This window comes from Delphinus delphis, chromosome 8 (assembly GCF_949987515.2).
Source record: "Delphinus delphis chromosome 8, mDelDel1.2, whole genome shotgun sequence".
NCBI lineage: Eukaryota > Metazoa > Chordata > Mammalia > Artiodactyla > Delphinidae > Delphinus > Delphinus delphis.
Genome location: NC_082690.1, coordinates 108,157,711 through 108,172,467, shown reverse-complemented (window position 1 = coordinate 108,172,467; position 14,757 = coordinate 108,157,711). Strand labels below are relative to the sequence as shown.

Below are 14,757 nucleotides of genomic sequence, written 5' to 3'. Positions count from 1 at the left end.
TAGGGAAGAAAGAGGCATGCAGGACAGGAGGTCCTGAGAGGTGGGAGGCGGGGACCGGTCCTCGAAACACGCCGCTGTGCCCGGGAGGGGTGGGCCAAAGTGCCGACGGCCTTGCCGGGTGGGGAGAGATGGAAACCTAGGCCTGGGTGCCCCCGCACCTGACCCAGGACGAGGTCTGGCTCCCGCTGCCCTTCCGGCCCCTTCCCAGCCTGAGCCGCTGGACCACGGAGCCCCCTGAAGAGGACCCGGGACTTGTCAGCACGAAGTGGGCGTGGTGAACAACATGTTAGGGCCACTTGTGGGAGAAAGCCCTTGTGCTTTTCAAACCTCCAGACAGGAGGGGAAAAGCAGAGGCAAAGAGGCGAAATTGCTCGGAGCGAGGGCAGGGGCGGGGGGCTTGCTGTCTCGGGCACAGGCGTGGCAGGACCTGAGAACAGAGCGGCGCGGCTCCCGTGACCCGCGGGCCCGCACTGGCACGGTCGCAGGGGGCTCACCTTCAGCATGTGCGTGAGGTACCGGGCGATGCTCTCCAGCAGGGCGTGGTTGGGCCTCCTCCTGGCGGCCTTCCGCGCTGCCATGTAGTGGTTGCACTGGCCGACCAGAGCCCGCATCTCCTCCAGAACGGTGCGCGTGTCGACGTTATCACAGAGCGCCTCGTGAACCGCGGCCTTCTTGTCGTAAAAGCTGAACGGGAAGCGGAAGAGGAAGGCGGGGGGCGTCAGACAGACGACCTTCCCGGGGCGGCCCGTTCTGAGCGTGGCTCTGCACGAGTGGGAGGGACGGCGCCACCGGCCTCCCCACTGGCGGGCGTGCTGCGGAGACCGCCCGTGGGCCCCAGAGAGAAGGCGCCGCCTCACCTCTTGTTCAGCTCTGTTTCCTTGTCTTCCCACTTCTCAAACTGACCGGCTACCTCAACGGGGGCTCGGAGGAGGTCTTTCACGTTTAAGAAAAACTCCTAAAATATGAAAATTCCTTTTAAGAGCATTCAGACCTTTCCATCCCAGAGAAACCTGGGAAAGAGCCGTTCTACTGACGTGCCTCCACTGCAGGTGCGATCTGAACGTCACACAGGTGTAGGAAGGGAAGGGAAAGGTTTTCCTTTGAGACAAGTGGGTCCGGTTTCAGCCTTGGGGGCCCGAGGTGCAGCCAGCGGGTGGGGCTGAATGAGAGGCGCCACACGTGACATGAGGTGTCTTGGGAAGGTGGCGCGGAGCTGGCCCCCCCCCAGAGCTTAGTGGCCTTGGCCACGTCCCGTTCCCTCTGGGGGACACGGGGAGCAGGCACCACCTCCCCCTGTGCTGGCCCAGAGCTGCCTCGGGGAGGCGGGACCCACGTTCAGGAGCTTCTCGTACTGCAGCGCCGACTCCATGGTGTTGGCCGAGTAGTCCAGCGCGTCCTTCCACGAGTGCATGAGGAAGGCCAGGCGCAGCTGCCGGGCTGGGGAGAGAGGCGCGGGGCTCCTTACCTCCCGAGCAGCTCCAGCCCCGTGCCTCCGACAACAGAAGCGTCCAGGCCTCTTTACCTGAGTGCTTCTTCAGCGCGTCTTTAATGGTGATGAAGTTCTTGAGCGACTTGGACATCTTGCAGCCGGCGATGGTCAGGTGGCCCGTGTGCAGGAAGTACCTGACCCAGCAGTCGTTTTCAAAGTAGGCCTGAGTGGACAGGGCGGGCGCGGGGGTCAGGGGCGCCGCTGCGGGCCGGACAGCGGGTGCCGGCCGCTTTCTGGGCACCTGACGTGCAGAAGGAGTGCCGCCCAGCGTGAATCGGGGCCTGTGCTGCCAAGGGCCAGGCTGCTCACACGCGAGCCGGACTAAGTAATGCGGTTCAGAGCCCCTGACGTGGAGGCCAGGCTCTGCTGGGGAGCACCTCGCCGCCCCCCGTGTGTGCCCAGGACGGCGACCTCGCCCCTACCTCCGACTGCGCCAGCTCATTGTCATGGTGGGGGAAGCGGAGGTCGAAGCCCCCTCCGTGAAGGTCCATTGAGGCTCCGAGGAGGGTGCCTGCCATGGCCGAGCACTCGATGTGCCACCCTGGACGCCCCTAGGGACCCAAACGTGGTGAGCGCCCTGACCGCCCCCTGTGACGGGCCGGGACTCGCTCCCCTGTCCACGACCCTCAGAACCCCTGAGCTCTATGGGAACGAGGGTCAAGTCCCGCACACGAAAAGATGAATAGGGCCCCAGGCTATAAAAGTCACAACAAGCTTCGCGAAGGCCAAGGAATCCCCCGCTCCCGACACCTCTTCCCACAGCTCTGGGCCACCAGGACTGTTGTCGCAGGGGATGTCGGAGGGCAGATCCGTCCCCTAGTACCCCGGGTCAGAGACTGTTGGGACAGAGGGGCCTCCGAGGCGGTCCAGTGCCACCACCCCAGCCATGCAGCGGAAGATGCAAGTCCCAAGAAGGCAGGGAGGTGACGGCCCCAGGCCCGGGGCCCCATCCCGGGTGCTCACCTTTCCCCAGGGGCACGGCCAGGATGGCTCCCCGGGCTTGGAGGCCTTCCAGAGGGCAAAGTCGCTGGGGGACCGCTTCTCACTCAGGCGCTCGGCCGAGACGCTCAGGTCGCCTGCGGACACAGGGGAGGCGGGTACTCGGTGGATGGAATTGTCTCGGTCCAGGGATGATTCAGGTACTTGTTTGTTAACTTGGTCAAGCACTCCTTCAAGTTGACTGTGACCAGATTTTGGAGTTGCCCAGGGTCTAGATACAAAGCCCTAACCGCAAGCTCAGAAGCCACGGCCTCACAAGCCGGCGTCCAAGGGCAACGACCCCCGGACCTGGACCCGCACCCCCTGCCTCCACTGCCGCCCCACCGCGGCCCCTCGTCTAGGACAACGACAGCGCCTGGCCCAGAGTGTGAGGCGCTGTTCTCATGGGCTGCCTCGGGGACCCGGGCTCGTGTAGGCGGGATCTTGTACTAACACCCGGCGGGCCTCTTGGCTGTGGTTCTGCGGGGCGTAAGGGCGACCAGGCTGCTGTGTGTGGCGCCCCCAGCCTGAAGGTGGCAAATCAGGACACTCACTGGGCCTCCCGTGTCCACACAGGGCAGCTGCGGGAAGGAGGCTATGGACCAGTCTAACCCCAAGAGCAAAAGGGAGCACTGCTCCCTGGGCCAAGTTCCGTTTCCTTGGAAGACCCTCCCCCTCTCCCTCCCCACACCCGCTGAACGCAGATGAAGCCAGCCAGAACGGGAATCCACGGCCCCACGGGAGACGTCCCCAGACCACGTGCTGGGGCCACGGACACATCAGCCTCCTGAAAATGAACACCCACCGGTCAGCCCAGCCTGCAGGCGGAGCATCCCTGAGTGGGGAGGCAGTGGGGGCTGCCTGCTGGGTGATGGGGCCTGCCCGGCACTCAGGCCCTAGAGGGCCTCACCAGGGCGCCTGCTGGAAAACTCCAGAACAGGAATGACTCTCATTCTCCTGTCCAGGCTGCAAACGCAGGATGACTGGAAAAAGGCCACTTTGGGAGGGACACAGTGCAGACGGAGGCACTGCTGAACACAAAGACTGTGACGGTGAAACAGGCACTAAACGCAGAATACTTGGAAAACACGACCAAGAACCAGGAAAAGGCGCCACAGCTGGAAACGCAGGGGTAACTGCTATTAACATGTCGCTGGAAACGCAGGGGTAACTGCTATTAACATGTCGTTGGAAACGCAGGGGTAACTGCTATTAACATGTCGCTGGAAACGCAGGGGTAACTGCTATTAACATGTCGTTGGAAACGCAGGGGTAACTGCTATTAACATGTCGCTGGAAACGCAGGGGTAACTGCTATTAACATGTCGTTGGAAACGTAGGGGTAACTGCTATTAACATGTTGTTGGAAACGCAGGGGTAACTGCTATTAACATGTTGTTGGAAACGCAGGGGTAACTGCTATTAACATGTTGGTGTCTTGACTTGTGGGTTTGTGGGTTTTTTAATCCATGTAAGAAGGACACAGACACATCCAGCAAACAGGACAAGCGCCACCCTGGTCTTGTATCTATTTTCTCACCGTGCGCATTTTAACCACGGCGTCGGCGACGGCAGTTACTCAAAAACGTAATCTGACCTGGCGCCAGGACCTTCTCTTTTACCCACCCTTTACCGGACAGATAACATACCTTGAGGTTTTAAACTTTTCTTTATAATGAACATGGTTACTCATGAATGTATCTAACTTTAAAAATTAACTTTGAAAACTTCTGTAACAGAGGATCTGCTGTCTCACGCGCCCTTCCCCCACTCTGCATTTGACACAAACGTCACTACCTGGTAACGCTTGCTATTCGCTCCTGATTCTGTACGGAAGAGAGAGAAACCACACGATCCCTCTGCTTCCCCCTCCTGGTGTCATTCCTGGTCCCCTGACGTGCCTCTCCCACCGTGAGCGCCATGATTTGAGTGGTCCGCCTCCGATGCCTGGCCCTGCTCAGCGGCCGTGAGTCTGAAACGCCGTTGGGTCGGATGGTCACGCTGTTAAACTAACTTGGTCTGTCTTTCCTCCATGTTTCTGTGTCGTCCTGTTTTAAGTTCTGATATCTCTTTAGAACAGAGCCCTTGAGGTAAAGATACTTGATCAAAACGTATGAACATCGTACAGTCGTACGTTGACGGCACTGTAACCTGTACAGTAAAGCTGCCTTTGTGTCCTGACAAAGACTCCTGAGTCTGTCTAAGGCCTGAAGTCTGGGGAGACTCTGTCAGCAACCCATGACTTCAGTTCAGTCCTGGACAGTGTCTCCTCCAACCGCAGCCCGGAAATTCACAAGTCTGCCTGGCCGCTGACCATGCAACGGCATACAGACAGAAGTTTACCACCCACTAGACCCTCTAATTGTTTAATATCTTCTACAACGTCTAATGCATCACATCTTTACAGCTACCTGTCCATTTATCGTCACATTTGAAAATCTGGACATAAGGCTGGTATATACTTATGCTCTAAGTATACCTAATGGTGAAATTTAAATAAGGACAGGGACTTTGCCAGTGGTGCAGTGGTTAAGAATCCGCCTGCCAATGCAAGGGACACGGGTTCAAGCCCTGGTCCAGGAAGATCCCACATGCCACAGAGCAACTAAGGCCATGCGCCACAACTACTGAGCCTGCGCGCCACAACCACTGAAGCGCACGTGCCTAGAGCCCGTGCTCCGCAATAAGAGAAGCTACCACACCGCAACAAAAAATAGTCCCCGCTCGCTGCAACTAGAGAAAGCCCACGCACAGCAACAAAGACCCAACACAGTCAAAGGAAAAAAAAAAAAAAAAAAGAACATCCTTTATCTTAAAAAATAAATAAATAAATGTAAGGACGATAAAAGCGAAAACTGTACCCGTGGTTAAAAAAAGATGAACATATTTATGGCCAAAGTGCATCCCAGAAACGCTGGTGGATAAACAGCGTGTGTCCGGCAGTGTGAGAGCAGCCCCTGCACTGCTCCCCCCGATACACTGAGGGGGTGAAAGTAAACACTTATGAAAGACAAGTAGAATCCCGCCTGGCCCAGAAAAGGCACTGTGTCTCTGTTTAAAATGTTTGGATCAAGATGGGCCCGGGGCTGTCGTTATACATGGTCACACTCTCTGCGCTGAGAACACAGCCGCTCTGAGCTGCTGCCCGAGCTTCTCACGGCAGGACAGCTCTGCCCACAGCCACAGTCTGGACTTCCAGATAAGGACCGGGCTTCAGTTCCCACCTTCCTTTTCCCACAGCCGCCTTACAAGTTACAGCTGCTCGCTCCTGCCCTGGGATGGGGGACTGCCCTTCCCCGCCCAGTGCCCACCTCCGGCCCTCCTCGTGGGATCGGTAAGTAAACCATCTTATGTCTACTCCCTCACTGGGAGTACTGCACGCCTTCGACCACAGCACCCTGGGGTTTTCCCTCCGCAGGCTCCCCGCTGCCCCGCGTGGTTCAGCACCATCTGATTCCTCTCCACACACCCGCCTGGGTGCCCAGCACAGCCCACCCGACCCTTGGGTGCTCTGGGTGCCGAGAGACCAGCAAAGTCCAGCCCCATGGCCGAGGCCCCGAGGTCTGTGCGCTTCTCAGGATGGCACTGCAGCCACTCACTCTTCTGTTTCTTAAGTAATAATACATTTCAGGGGCTTAGTGCACAGAGCTCCTAAAATCCCTTTAGGTGAAAAACCACGGTCCCCGTGAACCTAGGTGACCCCGATCGTGTGCGGTGAGGCCGCGGCTCCACTTGGCTCTGACTTCGAGCCGGTCCGTTTACCTTCCCCCTCCTGCAGGGCTTTCTGATCCCCGACGGCCTCAGGCACCAGCTTCCCGTAGCAGTGTCCCTCACTGTTGGCAAACTTCACCGTGTCGAAGTAGACGGACCCGTTGGAAACGTAGCTGGAAAACAAAGCCATTGGGGGAGGTGTGATGAGGTGCTCGCGGGCCGGCCTGGACACCCGCAGGCCGTTGGGGCATCTGCTCCAGCTGCGAGCCTCCCCTGGTTCAGCCACGCTGCAGGGAGGCCAGGAGGCTGTTCAAACAGAGCTGCTGTGTGGGCTGAGAGGGGCCGGGACAGGGACTCCACACTCCCTGACAGCCTGTCCCTCCGCCCTGCCACCCTTGCCTCTGTCTACACGCCACCACCTGCCCAGCCCGCCAGGCTCTGCCTCCTGGGAGCGTGGGGATTACTCCAGGCCGGGATGCCCTGTCTCCTCTCGCCGTGGCCCTGCCCATGTCACTCAGCTTGGCAGTCTGGAGTTGCCCCACGGTGACCGTGTGACGGGTGGGGGCGGCGGTGGTGGTGGTGCAAGGAGCTGTTGTCCTTTCGCGAGAACCCACGGCCTGGTCCCTGTGCCAGGCACTTCCTGCTGCTCCGAGGCCCCCGCCCGCCTCACCTCGCGCGAGGGGGATCGCAGCTCTCCTGGGCGGGGGCCTGGCATCAGCACACAGACGCCTGGCCCCCGTCCACAGGTCCACTTGCTGCCTGTTTCTGAAAACGCTGACTCAGAGACATGAAAAGCGTTCCACGCAGGCAGATGGTGAGGACGGTAACCTGGGGCCAAATCTCGGCCCGGCAAGGATAAAGGCCACCCGCCTTGGGACCCGACACGAGGAAGACTCTGAGTGCCCACACCATGTGGCCTGCGTCTCCAAAGACCTGGAGGTGCCCAAGGGCAACAGCGTGCTGCTTTGGGGACCTGGTGACGCGTGGCCTTAACTGGGAGCTTCCCAGTGGACCAGGGGCCAGGTGGTACCTACAGCATCTCTCACTGTGGTCCCCAGGGCAGGCCACGGGCCTGGGCAGAGGTGCTGGCCAGCCCCTTGGGTGGGGGTGGCCCCAGGTCCTGGACTAGGCCCCAAGCTGTATGACCAAACCTGCCGGGGGCTTCGGGGACAGGCTGGGTGTAGCCAGCACCACCCTCCTGCTTCCCCTTCCTGCCTGGAACAAAGACATGGCCTCCGTACAGCTAAATGGTTGTTTGAACAGCCGCCACTACCAAGGAAAACCCAGAGGGTTCTCTTACAAAACAACTGGGAAGCTGAGAACCAAGTGGCACAGAGGAAAGCGGCTGCCGATAAGGCGAAGTTACGGCTCGACCGTGTACTCCAGACCCACACGCTGGAGCCCCGACCCCTAGCACCTCGGAGTCTGACTGTATTTGGAAAGAGGGTCTTTACAGAGGGAATCAAGTTAAAATGAGGCCATTAGGGTGGGGTCCTAATCCAGTACGACCAGTGTCCTTATAAGAGGAGATCGGGACACAAAGGGAGGGACGAGCGGCACGTGTGCACGCACAAGGAACCCCTGGAGCTGTGCACTGACTCTTCTGTGGTTTGAGCTGCCTGCCGCGTGGTGCTTTGTAACGGCAGCCCCAGGGCACCACCACCCTGAGCAGCAAAACCGTGCACTCCCCTGCTCCTGGTCTGGAGCCAGAGGAGAGCCACTCTCCCTGGAAAACCTGCCTGGAATGCTGCGCAGCCCCGAGCAGGGCCCCAAGCTCACCCATAACCGTTGTCCACAATCTTCCGGACGAAGTCCACGATCTCCGGCACGTACTCACTAACGCGGGTTAGGACATCTGGAGGGAGGACCTGGGGACAATGACAAAGTCCTGGTTCAAGGGCAGCTGCAGCACTGCTGGCGCCCAGAAGCCCCCCCACCCCCCACCCCACGCTCATCTTTAACTGAATTTACTTGCAAAGCGAAATGGTCTGGATCCCACAAGGCCTTCTGGTCATGGGGGATCCTCAGCCCAAGACAGCAAGGTCAAGACAGTCGGCGACACTTACGTTCAGGGCTTCCATGTCTTTGTGGAACTCCGCTTCCCAGAACTTGGGCAGTTTGGAGAAAATAGAATTGTCGCTCACTTCACTGCCATGCATGGAATCCAGCCAGTCAGAAAGCAGGTCCTTTGCTTCTTCCAACAGCACCTGAAGAAACAGAAACAACATCCGCACACACATGCAAGTTTCACGGGCTCACAGCTGGCGCGGTCAATCCGTGTCGCTCAAGGCCTCGGATGCACAAGACGCGGCCCCAACCCAAGAGACCACGGCGCTCCCACGGATGGCCTGGCGGTTAAGAGGCCGGGGTGTTCAGAGCGCTGACCATGTCGCCGGAGGGTCAGGGTGGGCTTGGGGAGGCCCAGCGGTGCAGTGGGGCTGCCTGGGGCAGGGTGGGAGAGCACGTGGTGTGGTCACCCACAGCCTGGACACTTGAGTGCTCGAGGGGAGGGTCACAACAGGAGGTGGAGCCACGTCCCGGTGGGAAGTCTCCAAGGCCACGCCGCCCTGCCGGCCACATGCCATTGACCAAAGGCCCCGTGTTACGACCACAATGGTGCAGCATGGGTACGAGTCGCGTCCTGTCGCCGCAGCACTCACGCCACACACAGGAACGTCCATCTGAGACATGATGTGACAGCATCAGGGCTGCATCCGGAGTCCTGAAGGCCAGGGGGACCTGGAGCTCTGTCCTGGAGGAATCTAGTGTTTTTGCTCATTAACCGGAGCCGACAGACGTGGGGACAGGCAGGCGGTCTGCGGTCCACTGGCAGGGGCGGAGGCAAAGACCAAAGGGTGGAGGGAGAGGGCGCAGGGAAGCTGGGCGTGGAAGCGGTGGCAAGGGCACCCCCTGTGGCAGCTCCCAGACAGAACAGAGCCGCTCATGTGCTGCTGCGCTGGAGGGCAGCAGGGGAAACCTCCCAGGACCAGGCTGGTGCCCAGGGGCAGAGCCTGCCCCATGCGGAGGGGCAGAAAGCCCACCCCCGCCCTCGGGATCGACACAGATCATGACCAAGCAGAAGAATGAGATTCCAATCAAACAAACTTCTAGATAATTCTTGGGTTTCCAAACAAGAAATCAAAATGGAAATAAAAAACCGTTCAGAAGCAAATAATGTCAAAATACGTGGAAGCAGCAAAAATGATACTTAGAGGAAAATTTATGGCCTCAAATGCTTAAACCAGAAAATGAGCTGAAGTCCTGAGCTGCCACTCTGTCCCGACAATGAGCGAAAGGCTGCGCAACTACTCCTCTTAGATCCGTAAGGGAAAGAGGCCCAGGGCAAACTGCCGCCCCTTGAACTGCAGAGAGACGGGCAGGTACAGAGAACCGCCATTTACCGGGGCAGAAAGCGCCTGGGACCCAGTGACGGGCAGGGAGGCCGGAACTGAAACTGACCACCCGCTGGAGGCTCGGTGTGGACGAGTCTGAGATCAAAACTCCAGGGCGACCCAGCCTTTGGGGCCCCACAAATTTGTGAGATTTACCTCTAGGAGCCCTGACGGTTACTCACAGTAAATATTGGAGAAAAATGCCCTCATGCTTCCAGCAGGGGGAGAGGAAAAGGAACTGCTCGGAAATATGACAAAGCCTTCTGTTCCTAACAAGACTGCCCTCAGGAGGAACCAGCTAACCAGAACCTAAGCTGCTGGGGTTCCAGCAGAGCCTAACTGACCTGCGGGAGGAAAACGTCCACCTCCAGGCCCCCCCACACATCCTGCCCCATCTAAGGGGGAGGGGAGGAGAAACCCAGAAACACCTGTGATGTTCACAGGCCACGGGCATAGGCCACTGAAGGACTGAGACCCATCACAAGACCACAGAGGGCGTCCTCCCCACACCTCGCCACACGACTACTGACAGCAGCTCCTTCTACCCAGTACATCATGTACTAACTATCATGGAAACAAATCACAAGGCGAACCGAAAGCCGAAACGCCACTTTTCTGAAAAGACAGAGCAACAGGACCAGACGTGGCAGGGATCCTGGGATTATCAGACCTGGGATTTAAAACAACCGTGACCGATATGCTAAGGGCCCTAGTGGACAAAGCAGGCAGCGCGAAGCCAGGTGGGGAATGTAAGAGAGAGACGGAAATCCCAAGACAGGACCAAACAGAGATGCTAGAGGGGAAAGCACCGAAATGGAAATGAAGAACGTCTCTGATGGGCCTGACTGGACGTGACTGAGGAAGGAGTCTCAGCCTGAGGAGATCTCAGTAGCAGCCTCCAAAACTGAAAACCAAAAAGCCTTTGTTCTCAGAGGCTGACAAAAAATAACAGAACAGAGATCTCACTTGTCGCGACTAAGACTCGGCACAGCCAAAATAAATACATAAGTAAATAAGTAAATAAATATTAAGGCTTCCCTGGTGGCGCAGCGGTTGGGAGTCCGCCTGCCGATGCAGGGGACGCGGGTTCGTGCCCCGGTCCGGGAAGATCCCACATGCCGCGGAGCAGCTAAGCCCATGTGCCACAACTACTGAGCCTGCGCTCTAGAGCCTGCGAGCCACAACTACTGAGCCCGCGAGCCACAACTACTGAAGCCCTCGCACCTAGAGCCCACGCACTGCAACGAAGAGTAGCCCCCACTCGCTGCAACTAGAGAAAGCCTGTGCGCAGCAACAAAGATCCAATGCAGCCAATAAACTTATTTTAATAAAGTCACAACCACAATACCCATTTAAAAAAAAAATATAGAAACAGATATATACTGAACCATAAAATCTGAAAAAGAGATATATAACTGAATCACTTTGCTGTACACCTAGAGCTAACACAATACTGTAAATTAACTTTACATTAATTGAAAAAAAAATGGTTAGGGACTTCCCCGGTAGTGCAGTGGTTAAGAATCCGCCTGACAATGCAGGGGATGTGGGTTCAATCCCTGGTCTGAGATCCCACATGCCGCAGAGCAACTAAGCCTGTGAGCCACAACTACTGAGTCTGCACTCTACAGCCTGCGAGCCACAACTACTGAGCCCACGCGCCACAAATACTGAAGCCCGCACACTCTAGGGCCCACGTGCCACAACTACTGAGCCTGTGCACCTAGAGCCTGTGCTCCGCAACAAGAGAAGCCACTGCAGTGACAAGCCCATGCACCACAGCCAAGAGTAGCCCCTACTAGCCGCAACTAGAGAAAGCCTGCGTGCAGTAACGAAGACCCAACACAGCCGAAAAAATAGTGATAATAAAAATAAAGATAAATAAAGTTAGCTTGTTGCCAATTAAAAAAAATTCAAAGTAAGCAGAAGAAAGGATATAATAAAAAATTAAAGCAGAGGGACTTCCCTGGTGGTCCAGTGGTTAAGACTCCGCGCTCCCAATGCAGGGCGCCCGTGTTCGATCCCTGGTCAGGGAACTAGATCTCACGTGCGTGTAGCAACCAAGAGTTCGCATGCACAACTAAGGAGCTCACGTGCTGCAACTAAGGAGCCAGCGAGCTGCAACCAAGGAGCCCTTGAACTGTAACTAAGGAGACTGCCTGCTGCAACTAAGACCCAGTGCAACCACACAAATAAATAAATATTTTTTTAAATTAAAGCAGAAACCAGGAAATTAATAGAGAAAATCAACAAAACCAAATGCTGGTTCTTTGAAAAGATCAATAAAATTGATGAGCCAAGTTAAGAAAAAAAGAGGACATAAATACTAATATCAGAAATGAAAGAGGGGACATCACTACAGATCCCATGGAAGTTAAAAGAAGAATAAAGGAATATTATAAACAACTCTGTGCCCCTAAATTTGATAACCTGAAGGGACCAATTCTTTGAAAGACATAATCTGCCAAAACTCACACGACATGATACAGAGAATCTGAATAAGCCTGTATCTATTAAAGAGATTAAATCAATAACTAATAACTTTCCAAAATAGAAAGCACCAGGCCCAGATGGATTCACTGCTGAATTCTGCCAACACTTAAGGAAAAAATTATACTAATTGTCTACAGTTTCTTTCAGAGGACAGAAGCAAAGAGAATACTTCCCAGTTCCTTCTAGGAGGACAGCATTACCCTAATACCTAAACCAGACAAAGACATTCCAAGAAAACCACAGATCAATCTCTCTCGTGGGGGCTTCCCTGGTGGCGCAGTGGTTGAGAGTCTCTCATGAACACAGATGCAAAAGCCTTAACAAAATATTCCCACATTGAATCCACAAAAGTATAAAAAGAATTATATACCACAACCAAGTGAAATTTACCACAAGTATGTAAGGCTGGTTCTACTTTATAAAATCAATTAATGTAAATCATCACATCAACAGACTAAAAAAGAAAAACCACAAGGTCATACCAATAGATGCAGAAAAAGCATCTGACAAAATGCAACACCCATTCATGATAAAAACTCTCAGTAAATGAATAGAGGGGAACTTCCTCAACTTAATAAACAAACAAACAAAAAACAGCTACAAAAAGCCTACAGCTAACATCAGACTTAGCAGTGAGAAATCGGAAGCTTTTCCACTAAGATGAGGTATGATGCGAGAATGTCCCCTCTCACCAGTCCTTTCCAACATCATACTGGAAGTCCTTGCTAATGCAATAAGGCAAGAAAAGGGCAAAAAAAGAGGATTATACAGGATTATAAGCCCATCGTAAGCTGCAAATATCATTAAGCTGAAAGTGCATTTAATACAGCTAATCTACCCAACATCATAGCTTAGCCTAGCCTGCCTTAAATGTGCTCAGAATACATTAGCCTACAGTTGGGAAAAACCATCTAACACCAATCCTATTTTATAATTAAGTGTTGAAATATCTCATGTAATGTATTGAATACTGTTCTGAAAGTGAAAAACAAAATGGTTGTCTGGGCACAGTGTAATTGTAAGTGTGTCAGTTGTTCACGCTGGCGATCTGAGGCTCACTGATGGTGCCCCGCATCCCGAGAGAGTACTGGACTGCATATCGCCAGCCCAGGAGAAGATCAAAATTCAAAGTATGGTTTATACTGTTTATTGCTTTTGCACCATCGTAAAGCCAAAAAATCCTAAGTCAAATTGTCAGAGGTCGGGGACCGTCTGTATATTGACTGGGAAAGAAGACAAAACTACAGGCCAGGAAATAAGAAGTGGAATTTGAAATTAAAACCACAATACCATTTACATCAGCATCTGAAATGAAATACATATATGCCTTACAAAATACGTACACGATCTACATGAGGAAAACTACAAAACTCTGATGAAAGAAATGGAGAGACATTTCATGTTTGGGGATAGGAAGGTTTAATACTGTTGAGGTGTCAGTTCCTCCCAACTTGATTTGTAGATTCCATTCAATCCTAATCAAAATCCTATCGAGTTATTTTATGGATATTGACAAACTGATTCTAAAGTGTACATGGAGGGACTTCCCTGGTGGTCCAGTGGCTAAGACTCCACGCTCCCAACGCAGGGGGCCCGGGTTTGATTCCTGGCTGGGGAACTAGATCCCACATGCATGCCGCACCTAAAAGATCATACATGCCACGTCCAAGACCCGGCGCAGCCAAATAAATAAATAGATAAATATTTTTTTAAAAAAAGTGTATACGGAGAGGAGGCAAAAGACCCAGAATAGCCAACACAATATTGAAGGAGAACAAAGGTGGAGGACTGACACTCCCCGACTTCAAGACTTACTGTAAAGCTACCGTAATCAAGACAGTGTGGCGTTGGTGAAAGAACAGACAAACAGAGCAATGGAACAGAACAGAGTCCAGAAACAGACTCATATAAATATAGCCAACTGTTCTTTGACAAAGGAGCAAAGGAGCAAAAACAGTTTCCAACAAACTGTGCTTAACAACTGGGCATCACATGCAAAAACCATGAATCTAGACCAAGACCTTACGCACTTCAAAGATGACCTTGGCTTTGACAATGACTTCTTCCACACAATACCAAATGCATGATCCATGAAAGAAAAGAATTGATAAGCTGGACTTTATCACCATTAAAAACTTCTGCTCTGGGAAAGACACTGTCAAGAGAATGAAAAGACAAGCCACATACCGGAAGAAAATATTTGCAAAAGACACATCTGATAAAGGACTGTTATCCAAAATATACAAAGAGCTCTCAAAACTCAATAAGAAACAACCTGATTAAAAAAAGGTCCAAAGACATTAACAGACACCTCACCAAAGAAGACATAAAGATGGCAAATAAATATCAAGAGATGCTCCACATCGTGTGGCATCAGGGAAATGCAAATTAAAACAACGAGATACTCTGTACATTATTTCAATGGCCAAAATCTCCAACACTGACAACACCAAAGGCTAGTGAGGATCTGGACCAACGGGAACTCTCATCCGCCACTGGTGGGAGTGGAAAATGGTGCAGCCACTTTGGGGGACAGTTTGGCGGTTTCTTCAACAATTAGGGGCTTCCCTGGTGGCGCAGTGGTTGAGGGTCCGCCTGCTGATGCAGGGGACACGGGTTCGTGCCCTGGTATGGGAGGATCCCACGTGCCGCGGAGCGGCTGGGCCCGGGAGCCATGGCCGCTGAGCCTGTGCG

General features: G+C 54.0%; 1 protein-coding gene across 4 annotated transcripts in view; it reads right to left on the bottom strand.

Annotated features, from left to right (window-relative positions):
• The window catches only part of CARS1 (cysteinyl-tRNA synthetase 1), a 47,030-nt gene that overhangs the window by 12,894 nt on the left and 19,379 nt on the right, over positions 1-14,757 (bottom strand). For 3 of the 4 annotated variants that reach the window (XM_060019483.1, XM_060019480.1, XM_060019482.1), the window contains 9 exons: positions 8,245-8,385; positions 7,958-8,046; positions 6,230-6,351; positions 2,453-2,565; positions 1,912-2,040; positions 1,523-1,652; positions 1,334-1,437; positions 858-955; positions 495-684 (listed from right to left, as the gene is read on the bottom strand). In XM_060019483.1, coding sequence (XP_059875466.1) covers positions 495-684; positions 858-955; positions 1,334-1,437; positions 1,523-1,652; positions 1,912-2,040; positions 2,453-2,565; positions 6,230-6,351; positions 7,958-8,046; positions 8,245-8,385 — 1,116 coding nt within the window. Of the gene's footprint in view, positions 1-494; positions 685-857; positions 956-1,333; positions 1,455-1,522; positions 1,653-1,911; positions 2,041-2,452; positions 2,566-6,229; positions 6,352-7,957; positions 8,047-8,244; positions 8,386-14,757 lie in introns of all 4 variants that reach the window. The other variant, XM_060019481.1, reaches the window with a different exon arrangement.